Source organism: Herpailurus yagouaroundi, unplaced genomic scaffold (genome assembly GCF_014898765.1).
Source record: "Herpailurus yagouaroundi ecotype Mexico unplaced genomic scaffold, PumYag 77, whole genome shotgun sequence".
Classification (NCBI taxonomy): Eukaryota; Metazoa; Chordata; class Mammalia; order Carnivora; family Felidae; genus Herpailurus; species Herpailurus yagouaroundi.
Window position 1 is genome coordinate 40,115,469 of NW_024412388.1, and position 27,293 is coordinate 40,142,761.

The 27,293-nt window shown below is 41.3% G+C and overlaps 1 protein-coding gene and 1 pseudogene across 7 annotated transcripts in view; both read left to right on the top strand.

Annotated features, from left to right (window-relative positions):
* Nucleotides 1-27,293, top strand: part of ELAVL4 (ELAV like RNA binding protein 4) — a 147,531-nt gene that overhangs the window by 95,966 nt on the left and 24,272 nt on the right. For all 7 annotated transcript variants that reach the window (XM_040470183.1, XM_040470181.1, XM_040470178.1 and 4 more), the window contains exon 3: nucleotides 25,942-26,045. In XM_040470183.1, the coding sequence (XP_040326117.1) occupies nucleotides 25,942-26,045 (104 nt within the window). The remainder of the gene's footprint in view (nucleotides 1-25,941; nucleotides 26,046-27,293) is intronic.
* LOC121027098 (40S ribosomal protein S12-like) lies at nucleotides 16,929-17,403 on the top strand (annotated as a pseudogene).

Here is a 27,293-nt window from a genome sequence, read left to right on the forward strand (position 1 = left end):
TTTGGCTTGTGTGTGTCCAGTGTCTGAGACAGTTTTAATGGGGCGGGGGAGCCATTGTGGATGGAGATCACAACTGCCCATTGTCTCTGGGAGAAATAGGCTGTAAGGATAGCAGATTATTCTGGAATAAAACTACTCTGCAGTAGGAGGGAGAAGCTTAATGAAGATCTGTATTTGAGGTATTTTGTTTGTTTTGTTTTGTTTTGAGGATACTCTTTGAGAAGTCGGAGACTTTTTACTTAATAGTAACACAATACCCTTACAATTTCAATACTTGAACATTTTAGCTTCCGATGTTTTTCTAATCAACAGCCATTTGCTGAAGACCTAATGTTTGCCAGACACTGATACTGTAATTCTTTGGAGTGAAGTGTCCCTGTAATCTTTTTGGAAGTGAGAATATTTTCTTAGAAATCTACTGGCTACGTCATGACAGAGTGCAGCTGCTCATCTTTGATGCTCCATTCCTAAAATCATTCCGCCCACCTGAGCATTTGTCATTTTTGAGTGTTGACTTTTGTTTCCTTTTCTCTGGACAGTTTAATTGACAAGCAACTGGCCTATTAAGAAAAAGGAAAGTCTGTCATTAAAATAGGAAGATACATCATCTTGGTTTTAAGTCTGAGAATCCAGTGTATACGTGTGCACATAGCTGTATTTGTTCTCCAATTCTTCTAATTCACTTGTAAATTTGTCTCCTATATAAATTAAGTACCTTGCAAGATCATAAAACTAAAATAACTGTTGAAAATAAAAGTCACATAACCCTCCAAAATTAATTTCCTCATCTATAAAATTGGAAAATAATATTTATCTCAAAGGGCTTATTTTGAGAATTAAGTGAGAGACTGGATAGTGTAACGCCTATTGCATAGTGGTCTCTTAGTAAATGGGAGATGTTGTTATTACAGAGGCATGTAGTATGTTACAAGGAAAGTGGCTGAACAGAGAAATTTTATCAAGGTCTCCAAATAGGACCGGAGCTTTGATGATCTTATCTGAGAACACCGTATCATCCATCCTTTAACAGAATTGCCTGTCCTCTCAGACAGCCAATGTTTAGATTCCTGAATAATCTTTATATAATAGGATGATAATTCACACAAAATTAAAACCAGTTAAGCATATGATTCTTCCTCCCACTCCTGTATAGAAAATGTATTTTTGGTGTAGCCTTACCTTCTAAATAGGGACTCTGCCAGCTATATTAGTGAATATTATTAATCACCTTTTCAAAAGATTTCCCTTAGAACTGTAGTGAGATTTTTTAAAAGTACTGATTCATGGTGTTGTTCCTTGTTTTCTAAAGACACATGTTTAAACAAGCAGATTCCTTTACTGAAAGAATGCTAATTTGGTAGTTCACCGAGTAGATTTGAATAGGAGTGACAGCTTCGAAGACAGCCTTTAATTTGGTATACAAAACCAAAATTGTCAACTTTGGTTTGTTTAGCACCCTCTCCAGCACAAGCAGAGACAGTAGCATCTGAGCTTAAAGAAGAAGCTTATGGGTTGAAAGCAGAAATATAATTCAGGCATAAATTTATAATTATGCACTTTTTAAATTTCAGGCAAAAAAAAATTTTTTTTATTTGCAGGGAACTTCTGGGAATGAGGCAAGGAAATATATAAGAGAACAGAGATATTTGCCCTCATTTGGTAGCAGTGTTTAATAAAAGTAGAACTTGTGGTTGTAAAGAGTGCTTATTAAATTCTTCATTTACACTACCTAATTAATTCTAGCATTTTAAATTAACAGTGAAACTGGTCCCTGCTGTACCATTCCATAGATGCAGCATATTTCCTCCATCCACCAGTTGTTCAGGTTTAATTGACTATGCTAAAAGTCAGAGAAGGAGGGAGAGAGGGCTGTGGGGAGTTGGGGAAGGAGTGAGAATCGCTCTAATGGAAGACCCTCTGAGGCCTACATTTGGTGGGAGGTGATAACACAGGCTGGGAGAGGCGAGGTGGAACATCAGGCAAGTTGAAAGGCTGCTGCCGGTGGTTCAGAAGTCAGGGTAAATGACATCATAAGTATTTTTGTTGCCCTGATTTTTAACATCCCAGTCCCCCCTTTTCCTCCAACACCTCCTACAGATCTCAATACATCTCGATCCTGTGAAGTTTACAAGGAGTTTAAATATCTAGTGGGAGGATTGGGGGGTGGGAAGTGGCGAAGAGATAAGAATTCAAGATTAAGATTTTCCAGCCCAAACCACTCCCTAAGCGAATGGATTCCCTTAGAAGGTTCCAGCTTATCAAATTAAGAGAAAGAGAGGGGCGCCTGGGTGGCTCAGTCGGTTAAGCGGCCGACTTCGGCTCAGGTCATGATCTCACAGTCTGTGAGTTCGAGCCCCGTGTTGGGCTCTGTGCTGACAGCTCGGAGCCTGGAGCCTGTTTCGGATTCTGTGTCTCGCTCTCTCTGACCCTCCCCTGTTCATGCTCTGTCTCTCCCTGTCTCAAAAATAAATAAAACGTTAAAAAAATTAAAAAAAAAAAAAAAAAAAGAGAAAGAGAGACACTCAGAGGAAGAGAAAGAGAGTGAGACTTGTTGTTGAAAGCATTGTAGGTAGGCTGGGTTGGCTCCTGACAGTGGGTTGTGAATGAATTCTCCATTTGAAAACACATAGAGGAAATTTGGGCATGGGCTTAAGTGTTTGGTACTGAGGACATAATTGCTATCATTTATCAGATAGTTTATGCTAGGCACTTGCTAAGCACTAGACATACCTTATTTGATTTAACCCTGAGAATAACATCCATTTTCTTAGATGAGGACACTGAAACCTTGTGAGGTCAAGTAATTTCCCCCTGCAAAACAATTATCGCCAGGTGGTGGAGCTGGGGTTCACCCCCAGATTCCAAAAGCATGATTTTATGGGGAAGTATGTGCAGGATGCCCCTGCCTGTGTTAAGTGAAGATCCCCGCCTAACCCTGGCCCCATAACCCAATGAAACATTTTGATCTTCTGAGCAGTAGTTGCTGGCCACCCTCTGGAGATTCTACCTAATGCACCATGGCTTTAAACTAGACTCCTGTGTATAACAGGAGGCAAAGATAACAATATTTATCATCCTCTGGGGATACAACTCAGCCTTCAGAGTAGAACCAAATTTACTGAAAGTGCCAGGTTTAAGATTCTGTTATAGTGCTTTTGGACATCTCTGTTACTTATCTTCTCAGTGATATTAGATTTTCTTTTTCCAATTTTAAAAGGACACTTATCAGGATAATCTAGGTACCAGAGAGAGAAAACATGTCTCCCAACTTGCTTTTGTGTGCAGCCGTGGACACGTGATGGCACAGGAAGCCATGTTCTTCATTTTTCTCTTTCATCCATCTGCAGACTCTGCTGCTGGAGAGAAAGGGACATGGTGTGTGGCCCACGAGCTTTTGTGCAACCTCGAAACTCAGGCAAAAAAACATCAAACTCCTGGTAGAAATTATATTATTCCCATGAACTGCAAAGAATTGAATTAGTTTCTCATTTTTAATTTTGTTGCCCTTTTGTTTTTTCAAGCTTTGAGACTGCATTAGAGATGCTCAGTATTTTAGGGGAGGAAACATGGCTTAGGCAGGATGCAGTTAGATGGCTCAGGGTATGTCTTAAAGCCAGCAGAACTGGGATGCTAAATTACATTTTAATAGTTGTCTACCTCGTTATCACTGCTCTCCAAAAGGAAGACAGAAAGGAGAAAAAAAGTAACAAAGAAAAATCCCCAGAAATGAATCCATGTAAAACAAACAGTTTTGATCTACTTGTCTAGCTCGTGTGATTTTTTGCATTCTAGCGATCAAAAAGAATTTTTACTTGATATTACTCTTCATGTGCCCATACAGTGTAGTTTGTTTTTTTGTTTTTTTTAAATCCCAGTTCAGGCAGGTAAGAGCTCTGAAGGGAGGGTTTTGAGGACGGAGTGGTCCAAACTGAACATTATCTGTTATAAAGCTGAATATATAGAGTGTCCAGGGCATGGAACAGACTGTAAGGACTATAGATGGTTGAGAAAGGGTGAGGTTTTTGTTAGCTGGAGCTGCTGGGAGAGGTTTGAAAGATGAGGTTAGGATTTAGGTAGAGGGAAGAAAAGCAAAGGTATAGAGCTAAAATTCCAGTCTAAGAACAAAAGCCTTTTTTGTTCCTTTGTGTTTTGGACACAGGAAGTAGAGCTAGAGTATGCCTCTTAGGACACAGTAGTCTATTATGAAGCAGCATCACCAGATAAAGTTAAGCATACCAAAAAACGAAGCTGGTTAGAGTTGCACCCTGACAAAGACAGCATTTCCTAAACCTCACCTCTAGCCCATTTTTTTTTCATTTTTTTCTTTATAACACTTGGCTTTGGCTTAATTAATGTTATTCAATGAAAAAGGCAGAACAAGGCAAAAAAGACCCTTCACTGCTGTGGACATCAGGATGAATGCTTTGCCACCACCTTTGTATCTGGAATCACATCTCCAGTTAAAGGAACCAACTCAGTTTTGATTTCATGCCACTGGGTAACTTCTATTCTTTCTCAGATTTGTGAAAATGCTATTAATCCTGTGTGTCCCTCTCAGTAGGTGACATGTGGGTACAGCAGCGGGGGTGGGGGGATTGTTAGGGCCCTCTAAGGTCAGGAGGCATTGCATGGAGTATGGTCTCTTGGGTTAAAAAGAGAAAGGACAGTGAGGGCTGTGGACTGCTTTATGTTACCTCATATACTTTCAAGAAACTGTACTTCTAGGGCACTATGGAAATTTGAGTGAGTTTTACTTCTGAGATAACTTTATAAACAATAAAAGGCCCTGAAAAATCCTAAAATATGAAAGTGCTTTCAATTCATTCCTAAAATGTGAATTCAGCCCTAAGGTGAGTTTATTGGCATACTTTCTTACAACACCCAGCCAAATAAATATAATAGCAGAAGTTTTTGTATGTTTCTGTGTGCCTTCTGTGTGTTTTGGGCATGGTATTCAATACTTTAAATAGAGTAGCTCATTTAAATAGTAAATTGGGATTTCTTGGAGACTCACAATAATAGCCAGTGTTTATTGTGCACTATGTGCTAAGCATTGTGCTGAGATGAATTGATGGAATTTCATGTAATCCTCAAGATAGTTATTTTACAGATGAAGAAACTTGGACTTAGGAACAACTGAGTAATTAGCCCAAGGTGTCTTGGCTTCCAAGTGGAGGAGCTGGGACTTGAACCCAGGACTGTCTGACTAATTGTGAGTTGTCCAATTTATAGTTTATCTTTGGCAGTTTCTCTAAAAATACTCAACTGACTTCTCCCCTTAACAAATGAACTCAGCTTATATTACCCAGGGAATGAAAACTTTCAGTTCAGGGAAAACACAATTAGAGTTCAAAATCTTTTGTTTTGGAAAACAGCATACTACACATTAAAAAAATAACAATAAGGACCAGTGGTTTTTTAATTAAGCAGGTCACCAGTTACCTGAACAAGGAAGAACAGAGTGGTTTTTTAACTTCAGGTTTTGTCTCTTCACAAAATACTCTTCACTGTGTTTTCTTTTTCTTGATTTTGCAAGCACTGTATTAAAATGGATGCTGCCTTAAATGTAAGCATAGTTAAAACCCAGTCTCAATTATGTATAATCCAAGAAAATCCCAAGATATTGATTAGCTAAATGAACTTTTCTACATGCACATCAGAGGGCTAGTGATGAGAAGGGTACAGGAAATGGTAGCATTTATCAGCACATTTTGCTGCTGACTTTGAAAATGTGTTTGGTACAGTGCAATGTGTTTCTTGAATTCAAAGGAAAATCAGGCAGATTTGCATCTGTCATTTTATTTCTCATCCCCCTGCAGTCATCTTATTGTATTCCACAAAGAAGAACGAAAGAATTTTGACTTGTGGACTTGGGGAGGGAAAGTGATTATTGTTGGGGGTGAATGGAAAATATTCAGTTATGGAGAAGATTTGGCAGCCTAGTAGGGTTACAAAATGGAAGAATAGGGGTCTCCCTTATTAAGGGGAACTGGAAGATGTCAGAATGTTAAGTGCAAACAGTAAACTATGTAATTATTGTGCCTCTTACACACCCATGGGGCAGAGACCTCCCATACTTTCTAATTAGGATGGGTTGGCAACTGAATGGATCAGTGAGGATTAGAACTTACACAGGTACATTCTGCTCCTTTGGATATAGTTCTTTTCCCAGGGTGGCAGGAGTCAGGATTATAGAGCAGGTATGGTTTCCTTTTGCCCCCTGGCTATCTTCCCCTTCATCTTCCCTTCCATATTAGATGGTTCTGCCCCGCTTCCAAACTCAGAAAACCGTAGGAAAGTATTCTCATGTCCCAAGAGAAATGTCTCAAAGGATTTTTACCTGGGATGTGAATCAGGCCTGGGTATTTTAAGGATTTTCTATTTCTGTGCTTTAGCTGACTGTTTGGTTCGTAGGACCAATTCCCTGTTCACCCAGCCTCCCCTCCTTCCCCCAGTACATACACACACACACCCACACACAGTCCTTCCCTCACTCCCTCCCCCTTCTCTGTAGAATGACCTGGTTGATTGAGACTAGGAACTAAGCAGGAAGGTAATGTCAAACTGAAATTTCCACACATTATCTAAAAATGTAATTCATCAGCTTCAGGGTAGGAGGAAAGTGCTTTCTGAAATGTGTTAATGGGAAATTCATTTTTTTTCTTGTCTTCTGGGAGGTGTGGCAGGGTGATTTCTCTTTTCAGTCTGCCTCCCCCACCCCACAACAGCCCCATTCCACATCTCCCTTACTGCTCTTAACTGATGAACTCTGTATCTGTCTTCATTCCTTGTAAGAACTAAAGATCTTTAAGTTGCCTTTTTATTTTTTCTACAGTCCCCAAATTGAGCTTTGATGGGAGAAGATATTTCTAGTTTGGAGAGAAGATAAAATTCAGATAGAGACCATATATTTGGATAAGGCTTTTACATTTGTAAAACATTTTCATTCAGCCAACAGTATTTATTTAGTGTCTGCTCTCTCAGACCAAATAAATGTTATTCCCTTTCCTTCTCTTCTCTTAAATTCTGTATCAGGGTCTGTGAAGAAGCCAGAGAAGATAAGACATAGTTCGTGCCCACACGTTGCTGCCAGCAGGGCAGTGATGGGGGAAGCCAGGACAAAGTATGGGGTCCTACGGCAGCCTGCAGGTCTGGAAGGGGCTGGAACGCATGTCTGTCCACCTTTACTGTTTTGCGTGTGATGGTAGTGGGGGTGAGGGTGGGGGGTGTTTGTTTTGTTTTTCACCAAGGTCCAAACTGACCCTTCCTGACCCTGGCTAGTAGTTTCATTAGCACAGAAGGACGCATCACAGAAGGACGGAGTTTTGATGGAATGCCTGCTATGTGTCAGCTACGTATTATATATATTATCTCATTGAAGCTTTATGTCAGTTATGTATGATCAGTGGTATTATCCCCATTTTATAGATAAGGAAGCCAAGACTTAGAACAGTTAGCTGGAGAGTGGGGTTAGATCTGACTGCAAAGTCTGTGATCTGTTACCTTGTCACTCTGGCTGTGCTAAATGAATATGAACACATCAGCTATGGGTGTTCAAAAGAGAGAAAGACGACAGTAGGCTGGGGTTCTCAGAACAAGTGTCAAATGAGCCTTGATCTTGGTAGAGAGCAGGTTGTGGGAGACTAGTCCATAAAGAGGGAAGCAGTTGAGCAAGGCTTCAGAGACATCTTCAAGGGATAGTGAATGGAACAGTCAGGACTATTCCATGGGAAAGTGTTATTAGTGGCCCCTTTGTGTTGATGAAATAACTGAAGCTCAGAAAGGTTAAGTAATTTATCCAAGGTCATAGCTAATTAGCGGTAGGGCTAAGATTTGAACCCAAGTTTGTCAGACTCCAAAGTCTGTGTTTTTTTCTACTTGCCTAATAAATAACCCAACCTAACACAGAAGGAGGTGGACAATTTGCAGACTCCCCATGGTGTCTGTGATTTGAGGATCATTGTTTATCTTGCTGAGGTCAGGCACAAGTTCTCTCAGTGACTCTCCTTGCACCTACTTCAGTTTCTTGCTGACTTACAAATTTGGTTTTCTGCTTGGCCCTTGTTTTGTAGTTGGATGTCTGGTGATATGTGAGGTCCCATTACCATTAAGTGGATACAGATAGTTCGGGTAATTACTCTAATTCCTATGGCTGATAATGGAATTTCTTACCACAAACATCTTGACTCAGATTTAATCATTTTATTGGTGGTATGAGCATAAAGCGTATACTTAATAATCCCCCAAATTTCCCTTTGTGTCTGTTTTCAAAGGCTTTGACATTCAGTACTTCCTCTGACCCTATCAAAATAGCCAACATATTGAGGCCAGTGCCCCCCAAAGAAGACTTGAGTCAAGAGCACTTGGTTTCTTCTTTTCCTTGCTCTTTCTTCTTTTTTTTCTTTTCTTTGCTTGCTGCCTGTCCTGTCTCCTCTTTTTGCCTTTTTATGTACTCACGTGCCATTTGATTAAAAGAGGATTTGAATTGGCTTTGTAAGATAATATGAAAGAGAGCTAGAATTAAAATAGCTATGGGTTTTTTAAAAAGCCAGATAGAGCAAAATGGGCATAGAATGAATGGTAAAAGGAGAACCAGAAGGAAAATTAAATTACATGTGGCTAGGTGACTTGTCTGAGAAGTAACCAACCACCTAGCCTAAGTTTTCTTTACATGAAGGAAAAATGGATGGTGACAACCTTGATCCCATTCTCAAGTGGTAAGCAGGATCCCAGCCCCCTCCCACCTTCCCCCCGACACTCACATTAGCCCACAGACCTCTGTGGAGACACTTGCCAGCTATGATACAGGATGGGATATGAAGCCTGAAATCACATACATAGAGTTTTTCTTTCTTCATCTTTCTTGCTTGAGCCCATGTTGGATTGATTGACATGTTTTTTTCTGGCCAAGGAAGTCAGTGACAGAGAGAGGCTGCCTGACTGGAGTCCCTGTTTTCACTGTTTTTGTAAACAATGTGCCAAAGGAAGTGTTCTGAAGTGAGCTTCCTTGCCTGCTGCCATGAACTGAGGTATTAACTGGTCTCCAGGTCTCTTCAGTCTTCCCCTCTCCCCTCAAACCCTGAGGCTGGGCACACAGGTACTTCAGTACTCTGCTACCATCTTCCTGGTAAGGGTCTCTGCAATGAGTTCTGGCAGGTTCTGCATTGCCCAGGACTCTGAGCTGGACAGCAAACAGGAAAATCAAATGTTACTCTCACCTTCTGGCCCTGACCCTGGAAACTGGAACTAGTTCTCAGCCACCTTTTCTCTTCCCCAGTGCCCCTTGCCAGTAAGTGGAGCTTTTTCAATGAGACAGACCACTGTCTAAGTACAAAAGAAATACAGCACTACCCCAGAGTGCTCCACCCGCCCCAACATACACACACATACCGAATGCTTCCTTCTCAGAAATACCAGACACAGTGCAGTGAACTCTAACCAGAAGTGAAACAGATATCAGTGAAATCTTGCACTACTCCCCAGCCCCTCTCACACACACACATAATAGGTATGTGCCTGGCCTTGCATAAGTCGCTTTTTCCTTGTGGACCTCTCATTTTCTCGACATACAATACGAAGATAGATCCTTACCCTACCTTCTTTTCATGGGACTTGGAATTCAAACAGCTGACACATGTGGAGGCACTTGTAAACTAAAGCAGTCTATAAATGGGAGGGGCCGCTTCTGTCTCTTGACTGCTTCCCTCTTCTCACCAAGTGTCCTACCCCTGGGCCAATAGATAGATAAAGACAGAGGAAAGGAAAAGTAGGTATCTATTTGTTCTTGGTTCAGTCCTCAGTTATATAATTCCAAATAGGAAATAGGAAATGCCATATGAGAAGGCAGGAGAGTGGAATGGGACCTTAAATTTATTAAGAACTGCTGGATGCCAGTTGCTTTATATTTGTTATCTCATTTAATCCTGACCACAACCCCAAGAGGTAATAGCAGCCCCATTCTTTAGATGAGGAAACCAAAGCTCACGTTGTTTGAAGTGACTGACCGAGCTGTCTGTGTACCCATGTCTGTCTGACCACATGCTGCTGCCAGTTGGAACAAGAGACTTTCACAGAGAAGGTTCCTCGCATCCTTGCTGTTTCATCCTGAATCTTGCATGTGGCTGTGTAGGATGTATTCCAGTAAACCTCAGAAATAGCTACGGTAATAATGAATAGCAGTTTTAGTGGTTCTGGAAGATTGTAAATGAAAGCCTTCAGTTCAGTATTTGAAAATGCCAGGATGATTTCTGAGATTGTTTTTTAAAACCAGGCCACCTCTATGAGTGGCAACATGATAAAATGGAAGGTTCCACCAAGTTCTCATTATAGCTATGGGACTTTCAGTGGATCAAACTGTTCTGTGCCTCAGATTGTTGTGCATAAAATGGGGAAAACGACACTGGTACTTTCCACCTTACTGTGTGTTGACGGGAGATGAGCTACTAATGTGTTGGTATGTCATTAAAGTGCTATACCAATTCAGGATATTACTGTGGTCACCTAGAAGATAGAACATTGTGAGGAGGGGATTTGTAAGGATAAAGCAAATACTAAACGCCTTGTGATAAGCTAGTTTTACTTTCTCGTCTGTCTTCCAGATGTTTTGTTCAGTTATCTATGTACATCTCAACAAAAGCTGATTAACTGCCTCAGACATCAGTGTCTAACTGTTATTAATGCTCAAGCTGATCAAATTACAATGCCACAGATACTACTTGTGCTGTTAATATTAGATTTCGGATTCCGGTCTATAATGAATGATTTTTCCTCCATGCATTGGAAAAATTGGTTAGCAAGGTTCATAAGAAAGTTTAATTAGCAGGCTGTTTGTGAAAATAGTGGTCGTGAGTCATCATTTATAATGTTGAATTGTTCTTCCGTTCCTTGAAGAGCCACGTAGGATCCTTGTGTTTGGGAAGCTGGTGTCTTCATGCTGCCCACTTGAACTGCCCGTGTAACAAACTAATGACAAAAACAGCACATTTTAAATCCGAGAGAGGAAGAGGAGGTGTAGGGTATTTGTATATTTGTGTATGTGTGTCTGTGTCTTCCCGGGGAATATCATAGACCTACTATAATCTGGAACTGTGCTAGGCAGGATAGCTTTGTGATTAAGACATAGACTGCTTGTGTTAGCATCCCAGCCTCATTAGTTACTAGCTGTGTAACAGGCAAGTTTTTCCCCTCTCTGTGCCTCGGTTTTCTCATTTGTAACATAGGGATATTGATAGGATTATTGTGAGCATCAACATATAAAACACGCAGAACAGCATCTGGTAAATAGTATATAATTCTTACAGCAGTTCTGTGAGGTGTAGGTATTATTAGCCCTATTTTACAGGTAAGGAAACTGGCTCAGAAAAGTTAACTAACTTGTTCAAGGTCACACAACTTCTAAGTGTCAGAACAAAATTGAACCCATGTTTGTTTGACTCTATTTTTTAAAAATTTACTTTAGAGAGAGAGCGCGTGAGTGGGGGAGAAGGGTAGAGGGAGAAAGAGAGAGAGAGAGAGAGTCCCAAGCAGGGGCCCCATCCAGCGTGGAGCCTGACATGGGGCTCAATCCCACAACCCAAGGATCATGACCTGAGCGGAAATCAGGAGTCAGACCTCAACCGACTGAACCACCCAGGCACTCCTGTTTGACTCTGTTTTTATCTGCAATACTAAAGTGGCTCCCAGGGTATTGTGCCTAGTTAGTTAAGTATAGATAATGTGCAAGTGTATGGCTGTATCTGTGCACCTCTACATGTGTACTTCTGCTTTGGTGTCCATACAGCCACACACAATTATGTTTTGTTTCTCCCCTGGGTCTTTGGTTCTCTGAGTGAAACTCCTTGAGCTATTGTATGCTGATACATAGTGAGCTAGACCCAGATTTGTACAAGATGAAAATACGTCTTCAGACGTCTGACCCCCTCCCCACTATGCATCTCTGTCCTGTGTCTAGATTATCCCAGAGCAAGTCTATGTGATGTCCTCTGAGAAACAGAATCATAGACTGTTACAGTAAAAAGAGACCTTAGAACTGTTCTCTGGCTTCATTTCCTTTTTCCTGTGGGCCCCTCTGGTATCTCAGGAACTATAGCTCAGAGCTGGGGCCCACACCCCCAGGCTAGGGTAATTATATCCTGAGGCAGTATTCTGTCCTGTTTCAAAGAGTAGTGCTCATTTGGAAATCTCATCTAAAAGTCTTTCCCAAAGGTGTTTAATAGGTTATATGTTTTCTTAAAAGAGGTTCTGTGACCAAATAAGTTTGGGAAACTGAAGTGAACCAAATTAAAAAGGGTTGTTTTTTTTTTTAATCACTGCTTCTTTGAGTCTGTGCTAATGCGTGTTACAAATCTTAAAAGGAATGGTATAATACATAACATTGCCCTAGGAACTTTTTTTTCCTCCAGCATTTTATGGACTGTCATTCTAAGCCAGGAGGAGCTCTATTAGGGATAAGTTTGTAGTAGAAGGGAAGGAGGCAGTTTGGGATAGTTCCTACCTGATGACCTCCTGTTTTCTGTTAAGAAAGAGGTGGGGTTCTCTACTACACATGAGTGGGCAAGCAGAGGCCTTGGTGTCCTAGGAAAGTCTTAATGGCTCTGAGGAGAAACCGAATATGGTGCCAGATGGATCCATCCCTTCTGCACCAACACAGCCCCATCAAACATTAGGCATTTTTGTTAGAAATTACCGAGTACTAAGCATGTTCTGGGCATGATTTAAATCATGAGTTCCTTTGGTTTTCTGATTGTCAGGGTAACATTTCATTTTCCATTGCCCAAAAGAGGTGAGCCATAGAAGGTATTTATGTTTTGCAATTCTCACACACATTCCTGGGCATTCCTTCATTTTCACCTCTCCCAGGTACTTGACTCAGTGTAATGATGCTGGTCACACTTGCATAGAATAGCCATTCCCCAAGAAGCCCTTAGCTTTAAAAAAAAAATCAAAGAAGATGGCTTCCCTCCTTGCTTCTTACACTACAGACCCATTTCTGCATGAGTCCTTTTGTTCTTGGGTTTTTATTTCTTGATTTTGTCTTATTTCTTATCTGCAAGCTTACTGGTGATGAAAAGGGAAAATGTGCTTTGATTCTTGTTGTTTTTTTTTTTTTTTTTTTTTTTCATGGATCTGGGAAATATCTATTCTAGCATTTGTCAGATCCTAACATGATCATGAGATTCCTGTCTGGTACTTCACTATCTGCGAACTCCTTGATGATAGGGATGGGGTACTCATCTCTGCATTTCACACCGCTGTTAGTGGTGAATCCAAGGCCAGAGATCCCCAAGCCCTGATTTCAGAAATGGCACACTGACAAAGATTCTCCGACAAAGTCCTTCTCCAGCTCTGCACAGACAAGTTATTTTTCTCGCCTCCTTCATCGAGAGCTATGAATTTTCTTTTACTTTGGATAAAGACAGTTTTAATAGATTTATACTCAGTTAATATTTATAAAGCATCTACCTTGTGCCAGGCCCTCTCACATAAGTTATCTCATTTAATCTAAATCCCAACATGATATCGGAAGCCTCCACACACGCCTTCTCCACAGTGTCTGATGGGAGTTTTGGAAGCCGTTGTCTTAGTGTTACACACAGCACTTCCTTTCACCCACAGACATTTCACCCACAGAATCTCATTTTGCCCAAAGGCTAATTACAGTGTATACAATTACTACTAACCTGATGACTTTTTCTACCCCTTCCTCCTTTGTTGTTGTTAGACCATCATTTAACATCAGCTGCATTTCTGGAATCACCTGTTGGTTTTGCATCCATTCTGGGTGGAAAGACTTGTCTGTCTGACATCCAGACCTTTTGTTGTATGTGAGAGTAAGCCAACCAAGAATTAAGAATTCTGGTTCATTTCTCTGACTAGCTGGGAGTTTGCCAAAATCCTCCTCTTTTTGTTTCAACCCTTGTTAAAAATATGTTTAAATGTTTGACTATTCTTTCCTGTCTGTAAGAATATTCTGAACATAATTTAATTGAGTGTTGTTTCGATTAAGAATCTTTCATTGCCCCAGGGTCATCAGTCTGAACACTTGTTTTTGTGTGATAAATGCTGAAGGGTGAGGTGGTTGTCGCTGAGGTTTCTATTATCCCTCGTACATTACCTATTTTTTCTCTTTCAGCTTTTTTTTTTAAACTAAGTACTTGATACTAGCTTTTTATCTCATGAATCGCCTTTCTTCCCTGAACAGACAGAAGAAAAATAGGGTTCAGATTAGTTTCATTTTGTCATTTGTTGAGGTATATTATTGAAATACATATTTGAAGATCTGTCATTGGAGCAACTTATTTTATAGGACAAACCAAAAGAGGTTAAAAAAAAAAACCTCCTCTGGGAATTTGTCAGTTGGCTTTCTTTGTGGAATATTGTAGTTTTGTAACCAGTCCTTCCTGCTCTGGGGACTGCTGGAAATCATTTTGTATACTTTGCATTTCCATGAACCTTACCCCAGTAATACAGGCTTTGTTTCACATTTACTTGAACAGTTTGGGTGATACTGCCTCTGAAATCAGGAAACTCTGTTAAAAGCCTGTTTGGACTTTGGAGCCAGATGGACTTGGGTCTTGGGATCTGAGGTCTCTGGACATCAGTCTTCTTGATTGTAAATGGCAGTGATAATGCCTACCTTGTAGGATTGTTTCAGGGAGCATATGAGATGAGAGAAATAACGTACTCAGCTAGAACTTAAATGTTCTCACCAAAAATATGAGTAAGTAAATAAATAAATGTGCTTTATCATTGCACATCATATCAAATCGTATCATATCATCATGATGTGCACTTTAAATATCTTACAGTCATATTTGTTGACTATATCTCAGTAAAGCTAGAAAAAAAATAAAGCACTCAGTACAATAACTGGCACATGGTAAGCACTCAAAAAATAACTATTTTTGTTCCTATTTATTCATTGAGTTCATTCACTTATTGAGTTCATTCACTCATTCATTCATTCAACATAGATTTATTGGAAGCCTACTATGTGCCAGACATTGGTCATACCAAGATTAATAAGATCCATGTCCCTGCCCTTAAGGGATTTAGGGTCCATTAGGAAATACATTTAGTTCAGCAAGCTCATATTGAATGCCCACTGTGGGACAAGTGTTTTGCTCATTGCCATCTTGATGCTACATGATGAGTTCTCAGCTTCTACGTAGTTTCTAAGGAAACTACGTCTACTTAGGAAGCCAGAATGTAGCCTCTGGAAATAACCTAGTACTGGTTCAATGTAATTTTAAATACTTCAAGAATTCGAAATAAGGGAGACCAGGTCCTGTCTTTTTCAATAGTGTTTGTTGTTGGCAGAAAGCAGACACACTCAGAATTTCAGATGCCTAAATGATTCTTGAATCTGTGCCAGAGGTATGGGGAGATGTCACATATACATCTGAGCCCAGATTCAACTTGGAAACAGTATTGACATTTCAGGTTGATACCAACAATCAGCGGCCTCCTGGAAGTAGTGGCTGTGAACCGAATGGCAGGTCTGTCTCCTCAAGGGATAGATGCTCATGCTTCCTCCTCCTGCTGGAATGCCCTTCTCCATCTATTGTGTGGCTGTCTCCTATCAATCTTTTTGAATTAGTCTCAGAAATCCCTCTCTCCTACTGTCATAACACTGAACCGTACTCTACAATCATTATTATTCATAGGTCTGACTTTCTAGTAGACCATGAACTCCTTGCTTCTTCCTCAGTCCTCAGTTTCAGAATCTGGAGGACAGACTTGAAGATGACTGATACTAAAGTCCTTTCCAAGACTGTCATTCTGTGATATACTAGATCCAGTTTGGCAGGCACAACCAAGTTAGAAAGTGGGAATGGGATACTTGGGTGGTATATATTGAAATTAAATGAGAAGAATGAGGACTTAGAGATAGTACTAGAAAACTCAGGCTCTGTCAAAGTCTCAGACACACTGTGCCATGTCCAGCAGGTGTTTAGCATACAAATGAGCACATATTCAAGAAACCAGGGCACAGCAAAAAAAAATGCACAGGCTCTGGAATCAGAGGAGTCTGGCTACTATTCTGCAGCCAAATAACCTTGGATATGTTACATCTACTTCCTGGGCCTCAGATTCCCCTACTGTAAAACGGGGATAGAAATGCCTGCCTCAAAGTGATGAATCACTGGACTCTACTCCTGAAACCAGTACTACACTATACGTTAACTAACTTGAATTTAAGGGGCACCTGGGCGGCTCAGTTGGTTAAGCCTCTAACTTTAGCTCAGGTCATGATCTCACAGTTGGTGAGTTTAAGCCCCACGTTGGGCTCGCTGCTGTCAGCACAGAGACTGCTTCAGATCCTCTGTTCCCCCCTTCTCTCTGCCCCTCCCCTACTCTCAGATCCTCTGTCCCCTTCTCTCTCTGCCCCTCCCCCACTAGCGCCCTGTCAGAGTCTCTCTCTCTCTCTCTCTCTCTCTCTCTCTCAAAGATAAATAAACATTAAAAAAAAAAAACTAACTTGGGGCACTTGGGTGGCTCAGTCGGTTTAGGGACCAACTCTTGGTTTTGGCTCAGGTCATGATCTCATGGGTTCATGGATTTGAGCCTCATATAGGGCTCTGCATTAACAGCGCAGGACCTACTTAGGATTCTCTCTCTCCCTCTCTCTGCACCCACCCCCCACCAATCACACTGTCTCTCAAACTTAACAAAAATTTTTTTAAGCTAACTTGAATTTAAATAAAAAAATAGTACTTACATTAAAAAATGTCTGCTTCAGAAGTTGTGAAGATTTAAATAATGATATATGTAACGTGTTTTGCTTGTAGGTGCTTAGTAATTATTCTATATCCTTTTTATTTCCTCAGTTAGAAATCAGGATAAACTGAAACACGTTGGGAGTGTTGGGTCTAAAATAAATACGATTTAGCTCCTTCCCTGCTGCTGCCCAGTAGTGCAGAGGGGGAGGCTAGGGTACACTCAAGATTTGGCTCCACCCATAACCCACCACCATGGCCAGGGAAGGCATTGTAGCTGGAGGTATAATGGACATTAATACTGCTTTACAAGAAGTGTTGAAAGACTCATTCCACGATGACCTAGCACATGGAATTCACGAAGCTGCCAAAGCCTTAGACAAGCAAGCACCAAGCCCATCTTTGTGTGCTTGCGTCCAACTGGATGAACCTATGTATGTCAAGCTGGCAGAGGCCCTTTGTGCTGAACACCAAATCAACCAAATTAAGGTTGATGACAACAAGAAACTAGGGGAATGGGTAGGCCTCTGTAAAACTGACAGAGAAGGAAAATCCCATGAAGTGGTTGGTTGCAGTTGTGTGGTGGTTCAGGACTGTGGCAAAGAGCCTCAGGCCACGGATGTCACCAAGGAATACTGGGAATGCAAGAAATGAACAATAAAAAACTTAGCCCTTGTTCCTCAAATTAATAAATAAAATATAATTTAGAACCTTTCATCTTAGCATTAGAAGGGATCAGTCCGTCTTGCTGACTGCTGCCCCCTTCCCTGATAACAAACATCGGTCTCTGCATACTTCTAGTCATGGCACCCTTACCACCTCACAAGGCAGCCACATTCTCACCAATCATTATTAGAAAGTTCTTCCTTTTATCAAGGCAAAAATCTGCTCCCTAACTTTCTTCTCCCAGATCTTTATTCTCTCCCTTATGACAAGCCTACCCCTGCTTTCCCATGACAGCCTTTCAAATATTAAAATTGGCTCTGAGCACCTCTAGAGTCTTTTCTCCTTCAGACTAAAGACTACAGGTCTTTCAGATGTGTTTCATGGTACTGATTCTTCTGGACATGGGTAAGGCCCTGGTAAAAAAGTTTGCAGCTCTTCCTGGTCCCTTTCTGTTTGGTATATGGGAAATTGAGTAGGTTAAGAGGATATAAGTATGTATGTGAATAGATCATATTCATCTGTTCACCCAACAGGTATTTACTGACTATCCAACAATGTTATGGATCCTTTGATAAGTCCTGGGGATACACAGATGAATAAAATAGCATCTTGGCCCCAAGTTGCTCCCCACCTAGTGAGGAACAGGGATACATTAAGAGATGGTTTTGAAAAGATATGTCAGTGAGATCGTTCCCCTGATCTGCAGGGCTGAGGGGAGTGGGCTGGCATGGTTTTCATATATGTCTTATTCCGCAGCATTATAGAGTCAGTTTGAAGAAACCAGGAGTGCCCCTTTCCTCTGTTTAGTCACTTAGTAAGTGCAGTGGGGGGCTGCCCTCACGTTCACTTGTGTCATTGCTCTGACATTCCAGGCATGCTCCTGCCTCAGGAGCATGTTATGGTTTGTGGGATTAAGCCCCACATCAGGCTCTGTGCTGACAGTACAGAGCCTGCTTGGGATTCTTTGTCTCCCTCTCTCTGCCCCTCTTGCTTACTCCCTCTCTTTCTCTGTCTTTCTCTCTCAAAATAAATAAATAAACCTTTAAAAAAAAAAAAGATTTCTTCTGTTTGGGATGCTCTGCCCTCAGAGAGAAGGGACTGGCTGCCTCCTTTCCCTCAGGTCTCTGCTCTCATGTCACCTTAGCAGCGAGGACTCACTTGACCATTCTATTAAAATATTGCAACCCCATCCCCTATACTTTTCCCTCCTCTGCTTTATTTCCTCCCCAGTACTCACCATCATCTGACAACTTTTATATTTTATTTATGTTTCTTGTCTTGCTCCATCACCCTCAATCAGAATATAGATTCAGTGATGGCAGAAACCAAGTATTTTTGTTCTCTTCTGGTCTCAGTAAATGGAACTATGTCTCGCACATGACAAGTGTTCAGTAAATACCTGTGGGGTAAATTCATGCAGTGCTTGGATTCAGCCCTCAGGTTGGAAGGTCATCCCTTGGTAGGAAAATCCTATCAAAATTTTACTGTTTCTTCAAAGCTGAGCTCATGTGCCTCTACCTCCAGGAAGCCTTCTGTACTCTGCTCAGTCAGAATCAGTCTTCATCTCCTCTGTTATGTGTATACTTTTGTTATTGTTCTTGTTCTTGTATATGGTTTTAAAGGAAGTATCTCTGGTATATTTATTATTTTTGCTGAGCTGTAATTAATTCTTATATCTATTTTTCCCTTCTACATATTAAGTCTCCTGAAGTCAGGAACAATATCTTGGTCATTTTGGGGCCCACTCATGGTATCTGGCATGTTGTAGATGCCTGTTATACATGGAGTCTGTGTGCCTATAGCATATTCTGTGCTCTAATATAAAAGAAAAGCATCAAAAACATTCTCTCCCTTTAAGAAGGTTGGGACCTCAATAAGAAGATAACAGTCTCATAGACAATAGTAGAAAGCAATATTTAATGGGGCATGAGAGAAGAAAGACAAGGAACCAGCCTCCACTGAGCATCTGTTATATGCCAGGCACTTTGCATGCATTATCACTTTTAATCTCCCTAATAATTCCATGGAAAAGTAATCTTAAGTTCATTTTACAGGTACAATTATTGCAGCAGAAAGGAACAAAGTGGGAATGCAGAATTGGGGGATGAAAAGAAATAATGTATACAAAGAAATTCTGAGGACTTTCCCATCTGTGCTTCCCTTCCCTTCTACTAAGGATTAGATGTATAGTTTTCTCAGAAGCCAATGTGTAGGGACATTACTTGAACTTGGTTAGCTAAGGCCACACAGCAATAAGCTGAAGCTGCATTTCTTACATCATTACATTTCTGTATCAAGTCTCCAGATGATGCCAACAATACCGGTACAGGGACCACACTTAGAGTACAAAAACTTTAAACCATACTTAGTTTGAAGCAACTGTGTGAACTACCAAAAGAAAAGAAATTCTCTGACTAGTTGGTTCTACTAACCCTGAGCCTGCAGAAGAAAAGTGAAGACCCAGAATGCCCAACACCATGTAAAACCCACAGAGGTGGGGTGGGTGGGAACAGAGCCATGGATGCTCCAGAATCTCAAAGCATCCCCAGTCAGTGTGAAGAAGGGGAAGAGACCCCAGCACAGAGTGTGTGCATGTCCTTGAGTGCTTACTTGATGCTGGACACTCTGCTGTGCCTTTTCACAGAAGCCAGGCCCTGTGGAGAGAAAAGCTTGAGCCTGAAAGTCACACAGATCTGGGCTTATTCAGATCCTAACCGTGGACCCTACTTACCGGTTACCTTTGGGCAGGTTACTTAACATGTCTTAGTCTATTGTTCTTATCAGCACAATGGGCCTGATAGTACCCATTTCACACAGGATTAAATTGGGTAACAGTAGGCCACTTAGCACAGTGCCTGACACAAGGCAGACCCTGAATAAATGGTAGCTGCTGTTAGTCTGTGTGTTAACATAGTTAACCCTCACAGTGATTCTCTGATTGTGAGGATAAGGGATTATCCCTGTTTTCCCAGATAAAGGAATATGCTGATGAAGCTTAAATGGCTTAACCAAAGTTATACAGCAAATAAGTTTTGAAACACAGACACACACACACACACACACACACATAGAAACACACACTGTGTGTGTGTATGTGTGTGTGTGTGTGTGTAATAACAGCTGAAGTGTGTAATAACAGCTGAAGTGTGTAATAACAGCTTCAGGTCTCTCTGACCCTCTTTAGGGTGTGTTCAGGTAGATTTTGAGCCATCTGACATCTCAGGACTGGCAGGGAGGGAGTCTTGGGATTCAGAGTTGGCTGCAGTTAACCCAGCATGCGGATTACTGCCATGCAGGTGATCTTAAGGTGACTGGGGATTTTATCATGTGCTTGGAGAACAGAATTTCATCCTGAGCTCGGGGTTCTAACATTCACAAGAATCCTTACTCAACTCAGAAGTTTTTATCAACAGCAGCTACCCATCTGGCTGCCCCCTCAGGGACTTGGCAGATGAGGGGAGTAGCAGTTAGGTTTCTAGAGAATGACGATTTTTGAAGAAAGAAAGAGCAAAGTGTGCAGGTTGGCAGTGCAAAATGCTGAGGCCCTTTCCAGCCAGCCTTGCAAAGGGATGGCTTCTCTGTTGCTGCCGTCAGCCATGAGGATGTCACATTTGGGGTCCTGCTGTCATAACCCCCAGGACCCCAAAGGCAAGGGAAAACAACTTCTATCCAGAATGACCAAGAAAATGGTACTATAATCAGCTATAAGGGTGATTCCTAGAGTCTGAATGCAATAAAAATGCTTAGCACAACTATTGAAGATAATTTTGTTTTTCTTAGATGATTCAAAAAAGCCTCAGACGTATTTCAGGGCTTTGGAATAGTTGTCAGGGACATTTTAGTTCAAATAGAGTTAACTGTGAGTATGGCAAAGGGTACTGGATTTGGAGTCAAAAGATCTAAACCAGGGGTCAGCAAACTATGGCCAAAAGGCCAAATTGAGCCCACTGCCTGTTTTCCTAAATGTGTTTTATTGGAACACATATTGTCTACGGCTGCTTTCATGCCACAATGGCAAGGTTGTCATGACAGAGACCAGAGGACCCACCAATCCTAAGCTACTTACTATCTCACCCTGTATAACAAAAGTTTGCCAATCCCTGATCTAGACTAAGATCCAGCACTATTTTCTCTGATCTTCAGTTTCCACATGAATAAAATGATGATTATCTCTCCCATGGGGTTGTTGTGAGAGTCAAATGTGACAGAATGGGTGGCAAAGCTCTTTGGAAATGCAGAAGACAGGCAGCACCTGATCTGTGCTGGAGGAGAGCTTACCCAGACATCCTTTGTGCTTTCTTTTCCAATCTTTGATGTCCACTTGTCATGTTCCCCCTTTCTCACAAATGGAAAAAGAATTCCCCAGGTATCCCACCTTCCCCCCAAACATAAAGCATTCTTCTAGAAATGGAGGATTGGTACAAACATATGTATCCACTCTTTCGTCCCTCAAATATTTGTTGGGCACCTACTGTGTTCAAGGAAGCAAATTTTTATAAGCTAGTTCTTGTAGGGAGAAATGTTTGGTTTCCAAGGGGAGAAGTTGGTATACAAATTATTACAACAGAACAGAGATGTTGCCATGTCAGAGTAGGAGGACCCATCATGTGTTTGTGTGTGTGCATGTACATATGTGCAGTTTATAAAAACAGAAATATTCAGGTTCAGATTTAAGAAAAGCCTGTGAACCTCTTTAATCTAAAATACACTGAAGTGCCTTAAAGTATAGCCATTATGTATAACTGTTTCCCTTTGGAAACTACATTCTAATTTTAAGTTTCCATCCCAAACTACCAAGAAAGCATTTCCTGCCCATGCATGGTCACTGGGGATCCCTCATCTATGCCTGCTGGACAGGACTATTAAGGAGTGGTAACACATGTCAGGGTGGTTGATCACCTGAGCATCAAGGAGTCAGGTGCTCACTACAGTTTACAAATTTTGGAGGCAGTCTTCATTTTATAATATCATCTGTTCTTTATTGATTTTTTTATTGATGATTCAATAAACATAACTTCAATGATTTAATTGTTTTATTTGACCAACTTGCTATCAGAATAAACTCCTAAATTGAGAACAAAAGTTTAAAAACTTTCTGTTCTAAAAATACTGTTGCTATACCTATCTGGTGAAATCTTACTATTGCTGATAAAGAAAAATGTAGTTATTTGGGAAAAAATAATAAGAGGACCTTATCTATTTCTGGGATGCAGATACGCACACACTTGGCTCTAGGCTCCAGACTGGGTCCCCTGGGCCTTCCCAGCATGATGGCTCTCTTAGTCCCCATGGAAATAGTGTTGGCATTTTTTGTGAATGTGTTTCATCCACATTTTTCCATGTGCATTTAAATATAGGACTGCAAACCCAAAACTCATCAAACAATGTATGTCCATCATACATACAAGTTAAAACATAGAATTCTTCCTCATTTTACTCTCCCCCCTACTAATAATTTTTTAAAGAAATGAGGCTTGGGTTTTTATATTTTCTACCTTGGGATTTAATCCTCTCTAGAGTGTTTTAAAAGAGACTGCTTAGTCTGCTTAGGGGGTGCCTGAGTGGCTCAGTCAGTTAAGAGTCCAACTCTTGATTTCAGCTCAGGTCATGATCTCAGGGCTTGGATCTCAGGGTTCGTGAGATCAAACCCCATTTCAGGCTCTGTGCTGTCAGCGGGGAACCTGCTTGGGATTCTGTCTCTTCTCTCCCTCTGCCCCTTCCTCCATTTGCGCTCGCTTGTGCTCTCTCTCTCTCTCAAAATAAATAAATAAGCATTTTTAAAAAGAGACTGCTTAGTTCCATCAAGTATTTTTTATTGGACTTAGCTGGACTCCTCCTACGTTGGCAAGAAGCACGTGAGGAAGCCATTTGTGAACAAGGTAGCACAGGTAGTTTCATTGTGATGCCAGTTTATCTCATGTCTTTTATTTCCCAGGCAATGTTCTTCACCTCCATTCCCCTCTGCTTGAATGCAGTGTTCTGTTTCAGAGTTTGTACCTCGTTATTTCAGATCAAGGAGAATCTCTAGTCTTTCCCCCCCTCTTCCTTTCTGAAACGATGTTCATCTGGTTTTTAGTTTTTCCCAAAAGCACCTTCATTCCTGATGTTAAGTGCAGTTTCTCTCTAAACCTAGAGCAGGTGATGACAGCACAGTTGTGCTAATTGCAGTCAACCTGAGGTGATGGTGGGTTTGGGACTGATACAAGCAGGTGGGGAGGTATGACACAGCTTGCTGGACAGGAGTCCTTTCCTTCACTTGACCTTCAGAACCTTCCTAGGACCTGAAGCAAGGGTCTAAACCAAAGATAAAATATAGAATGTAAAAACATAGCCGCTGTATTTATTTTAGATTACCATAACTATATGATAATTAGAAAGAAAGATCTAGTGTTATCAGGGAATGTGCACCACTGGTAGGCATGATAAATTTCTCCACATACATTCCATCAGCATGACGAATCATGAACTATTTGGGTTTAGGTTCAGTGTTTGCAGTTAAGTGGTGAGTGTTTTGTCTGTATTTTTTCATATTTCATTTTAATTTTATAAAAATTCAATTTAGCTGGATAGATTGACTGTCTGACTTGTTTCCTAGAACTAGCTAAGGTTTATCATTGAGATTATTGCTTTAAAAATGTCCTTCAAAGCATCTCAACTTGGTGCACAACTGTTTAAAATAAATAATTGTAAGAATATTTTAGTGCTGCAATTTTTAAGCCTTCTCTTATTTACAAGGAAAATAGAACTGATAAATTTGAATGATGAAAATGGATTTAATTAGGTGAATTTAGTTGGGCTTGATGAGGTGGAGCCAAATTTAGGATAATGATATTTTTAAACTAATGCCTCTTGTATTTTAGGATTTGCAAAAGTTTCTCCCAACATGTGGCAGGGTCGTGTAATTCACACACACCTCTCTCTCACACACACACTTTTACTCTTCTGCACACACACACACACACACACACATGTAGAAGGGCCTCAGCAGCTAGAGTGTGTTTAGCATTCGCTCTTCCTCCTTCAGTTACTAATTCTGCCTATAAAGGGTATATCTGGCCAAGTTTGCTCCTGTCTTTCCTGTTATTCCACAACACAGAGGAGTTTTCTAATGGAAAGTATTGTCATTTTGGGTTTTCCATTTTGGGGACAAAAGTGGGCACTGAGCCATTACTCATGATCCTCTTTGCTTGCGTCCTATAAAGGATAACAAAGTCACCCGTTTTCTGATCCAGAACCCAACTTGTTTTCCCAGGTTCCCTCCTACAACCAACACAAACACAGACATTTACCAGCAAAACAGAAGCTGTTGGAAAGATTTTTTGGCTGCTGAAATGGGCTCCTGTCACCAGGACATGGCAGGCTTTTTGCTGTATTGTCTCCCAGCCCTGGCCCGGGTACTCCAGAAAGAGCTTTATGTAATCAGTCTTCCCTGACATGTGACGTCCTGTCATTTTCCTCCCTTTCGGCTCCACTGCCGCCCACAAATCAATAACATTGCTTGGGAAGTTCAAGCTGGTTTTTCAGCCACCCTAAGCTCTGTATTTCTTAAAGGGTATGTCAAAAAATGTAAAGTTTCCTAATGATATTTCTGGCTGATGACACATGGCAGAGCTGATGGACTATTTATAATCAGTGGCACGATCGCAAGCACATTATTTTTATTTCACTTGGGGGGAGCCCTGTCACTTGCTACCTCTCTTTGCAGACAAGTTGATGCCATCTCCACCTAAAGGAGCTAAATCCTCTTTGCAGAATGTGTTTGCACTCTCCCCTTTGTGGTAGGAGCTCCCCAGTTCTTTCTAATAGAACCTCCTCTTTTTTTTAAATTGTTCTCGGGCTGGGAGGGGAGGATGATGAGGGCAACCAATGATTTGTAGCAACTGCTTTAAATTCTGGTCATGCCTTCACTATAAATGTCTCAGTCTTTGCTGCTCAGATCCTGCTACATTCCTCTGAGTGTGGGCGTGGCTGGCATGACTGAGGCAGCAGACACAGCTACCACATTCAGCGCTCGCCCCAGTTTTACAGGACTGAGCATAGCATAGCTGTCTTTCGTTGAGCAGCTACTATATTCTAGGCAATGTACCTGGTAGGCATTTTATACACAGTGTCTCATTAACCCTTTCATAGTTGTCTCTGGCAAGTGCTGTTATCTCCAGAGAAGACACATGGGGGGAAAAAATTGGGACATCCAGTGACTTCTCTCCACAGTCACACTGCCCATAGGAAAAGCCCCATGACTCCAGTTCAGATCTAACAAAGCACACCTGCTCTCGTTCAACTACCTTCTCACCTCTGTCCAATTAAGTGGACACTTGTGTATGTGTGTGGATGTGCAGGGGCACTTACCCATTCCCAACGTGGGCAGCTGCTGGGAGTTCATAGGCTGACCAAAGTGAGAGATGGAAGAATTGGAAACTTCACCTGGGGTAAACCCTGGTGTAAAATAAACCATATACTAGAGGAGGGTTTTGACTCACTGCAATGGGAAGTATTACTGCTGTAAAGATACTGAGCTCTCTCTTTCTCTCTTTCTCTTTTTAAAATGTTTCCACAGGACAGAGTTTAGGGTATGGATTCGTTAACTATATTGATCCAAAGGATGCAGAGAAAGCCATCAATACTTTAAATGGACTCAGACTCCAGACCAAAACCATAAAGGTAAGAAATGATATGCTGTTCTGATTGGGAGGCACTGGTTAAATTTTGTTCCTTTGATCTCATAAATCCAGGCTATCAGGGAGCTGGAAGTGGTGTTCTTTATTTATGCAAAGGACATTTATCATCCACAGTGCTAAGTGGAGGACACAGATCATTACAAAGAATGAGATGTAGGCTGAGTAGAGGGAAGGGACTGGAGGGCAGATGGGGTGTCAGGGCCCGCCAAGAAGGCCTGTGAGCCCAAGCCTGCAAAGATGGCCAGAACTAAGCCATGGGAAGAAGCTGAGCCAGAGAAGCTGTTCCACACAGAGGGAACAGCACATGGGAAGCTGTGAAAATGAACGTAAACATTATGAGTGGGGAACAGCATATAGGATAGCATGGTCTGATTTCGGATGGGAGGTGGGCAGGAGCCTCATGTGGCAGGCTGTAACAGTTTGGCTTTACCTAAAGGGGACAAGGACCCTCCTAACTGTGACTAGAAAAGAAAAAAAATCTGTTATAAATAAACACTAATATAATAGGGATGGGGACTATCAAATTGTTAGGAACACAGTAAAGGAATGACAGAAAAAGTAACATTCGAGCAACTGGAAAATAATTAGAGCTGTAGATAATATCTCAGGTGGGGTTGTTTTAAGTCGAAAAAGAGAAACAGTTACCCAGAGCCTGTTTCTCCAGAGGTTTCTATGACTATGCCGTCACTGTCTCGGTTCAGATTTCCCCTTGTGGAGATCCTTCAGGAGGTGGTGCTGTTTGCTTTGAGGGCCCCCTCTGATAGCTAGTGGTGGTCTCCTGGATGGAGCCTTCTCCTCCTCCTCAGTCTCCCTTCCCCTTCTTCCCCCACCTCCAGGCAGCATCCTGCTTGGGGGCAGCTGCCAGCCCATTAATGAGTCCCATCCTTCATAGCCTATTAAACCACAGGGAGGTGTCTCCTGGGCGCTCTTATCCTCACGACAGCAGGTCTGACGCAAAGTAGGACAAAAGAGAACCTCTCCCAGAATGGAAATCTATAGATGGCACCAGCTCTCAGCGTATGAAAACACAAAAGCAGAACTTTTTAGTTCAACACAGCCAGTTTTCCAACATCAGGACTGACAGAGAGAGACTGTTGGTATAAGATAATTTCAGCTAGGAGGTAATCAAAGCAAAACCAAAACAAAAATCTTCTTTTTTTGGAATATTATTATCCGATTGTCTCCCTTCCTTCCTTCCTTCCTTCCTTCCTTCCTTCCTTCCTTCCTTCCT